The 2,035-nt window shown below is 65.8% G+C and overlaps 1 protein-coding gene across 1 annotated transcript; it reads left to right on the top strand.

Moving 5' to 3' along the window:
* Positions 1-753: 753 nt before the first annotated feature.
* On the top strand, positions 754-1,521 carry PEA15 (proliferation and apoptosis adaptor protein 15). The gene has a single exon (XM_031064325.1). The coding sequence runs from the start codon at positions 1,162-1,164 to the stop codon at positions 1,519-1,521; it is 360 nt and encodes a 119-aa protein (XP_030920185.1). The 5' UTR covers positions 754-1,161.
* The last annotated feature ends 514 nt before the right edge of the window (positions 1,522-2,035 follow it).

Raw genomic sequence — 2,035 nt, 5'->3', positions numbered from 1 at the left:
AAGGGGGGGGTCAGTGCAAATATGGGGTGAGTGTGCAAGGAGGGCTGAGTGTGCAAGGGGGGGTGACAGTGCCGGGGGGGTCCGTGCGAGCCCCGGGGGGGCCCGCTCGGTCCCTGTCACATCTCGTGAGCGGCACGTGAGTCACGGCCGGGGGCCGGGCTGGCACCGGGGCTGAGCGGTGACAGCGGGGACAGGGCTGGGGACACTGGTGACACCGCTGGCTGAGGCTGGGGACAGTTGTGACACCAAGAACTGAGGCTGGGGACAGCCGTGACTTGAGCAGCTGAGCTTGGGGACACTTGTGACATCAGTAGATGTCTGGGGACATTTGTGACACCTGTGGCTGAGGCTGGGGCTGGCATTGGAGACTGAGCGTGGGGACACTTGTGACACCTGTGGCTGAGGCCAGGCTGGCACTGGGGACAGCCCAGGGACACTCATGACATGAGTGGCTGAGTCTGGGGACATTTGTGACACAGGTGGCAGAGCCAGGGCTGGACCTGGCACCGGTGGCTGAGGCTGGGGACACTGGTGACACCAGGGATTGAGGTTGGGGACAGTTGTGACACGTGTGGCTGAGTCCCCTGTCACTCGTGACACGTGTGGCTGAGAGCAGGAGCAGTCATGTCACCCACGGCTCTGTCCCATGTCACTCGTGTCACCCATGGCAGTGTCCCCTGTCCCTCACACCCTGTGTCCTCCAGCCATGGCCATGTCCCCTGTCCCTCATGTCACCCCATCCCAGTCCCCTGTCCCCCATATTAATGTCCCTGCTGTCCCACGTGTCCCCTGTCCCCAGCTGTGGCCATGTCCCTCATGTCACCCCTGTTCCCAGCCACCTCCCTGTCCCCGTGTCCCCCATGTCCCTCACGTCCTCCGTGTCACCCCTATCCCCGTCATGGCCAAGTCCTGTGTCCCTCACGTCCCCAAATGTCCCACATAAACCACATTCCATGTCCCCATGGCTGAGCACCCCACACTGCTGGAGGAGCTGGCCCAGCAGAGCCGCGTCCCCTGTGTCCCCAGCCATGTCCCTATGTCCCTGATGTCCCCACTGTCCCTTTTGTCCCCAGCCATGGCCAAGTACCGCAGTCTGCTGGAGGAGCTGGCCCAGCACAGCCAGCCACGTCCCTATGCCCCCTGTCCCCTGTGTCCCCAGCCATGTCCCTGATGTCCCCTGTGTCCCCTGTGTCCCCAGCCATGGCCGAGTACCGCAGTCTGCTGGAGGAGCTGGCCCAGAACATCACAGCCGAGGACCTGGAGCAGCTCAAGTCCGCGTGTCGCGAGGACATCCCCAGCGGGGAGGGGGACGCCATCGCCACCGGCCACCACTGGTTCGCCTTCCTGGAGCGCCACAGCAAGCTGGACCGAGGTGTGACACCCGTGCCACCACCGGCACTGTCCCCTCCCCGCGCCCTGGGGCTGCTCCGGCCCTGGGCTGGTCCCCATCCCCGGTCCCCTGAGCCCTGGCCCTGGCCCTGTCCCCATCACCTGAGCCCTGGCCCTGTCCCCATCACCTGAGCCCTGTCCCCTGCCCCAGTCCCTGTCCCCTGTCCTCCATCCCTGTCCCAGTCTCTGTCCCTGTCCACCTTGTCCCCATCCCATCTCCATCCCTGTCTCACCCCCATCCCTGTCCCTGTCCCCATCCTCATCGTGTCCCCCCTTCCCTGTCCCTGTCCCCATCCTGTCCCTTGCCTGTCGCCTTCCTTGTCCCCATCCCTTTCTCCATCCTGTCCCCTGTCCCCTCCCTGTCCCTCCCCTGTCCCCATCCCCGTCCCTGTCCCTCCCCTATCCCCACCCTTGTCCCCTCCCCATCCTTGTTCCTCCCCTGTCCTCTGTCTCGTCCCCTCCCCTGTCCTCTGTCCCCCTCCTTGTTCCCATCCCCATCCTTGTCCCCTCCTTGTCCCCATCCCCGTCCCTATCCTCTCCCTCCCTGTCCCTCCCCTGTCCCCATCCTGTCCCTCCCCTGTCCCCATTCCCGTCCCTGTCCCCACCCCTGCCCCCTCCGGGCCCCCGCGGCCGCCGCGGCGCGGGG

This window comes from Geospiza fortis, unplaced genomic scaffold, assembly GCF_000277835.1.
Source record: "Geospiza fortis unplaced genomic scaffold, GeoFor_1.0 scaffold313, whole genome shotgun sequence".
NCBI lineage: Eukaryota > Metazoa > Chordata > Aves > Passeriformes > Thraupidae > Geospiza > Geospiza fortis.
This window is presented reverse-complemented; position numbering and strand designations above follow the sequence as displayed.

Coding starts and splice junctions, on each gene's coding strand:
- PEA15 (XM_031064325.1), top strand. CDS start 1,162: ATGTCCCTGATGTCCCCTGTGTCCCCTGTGTCCCCAGCCATGGCCGAG.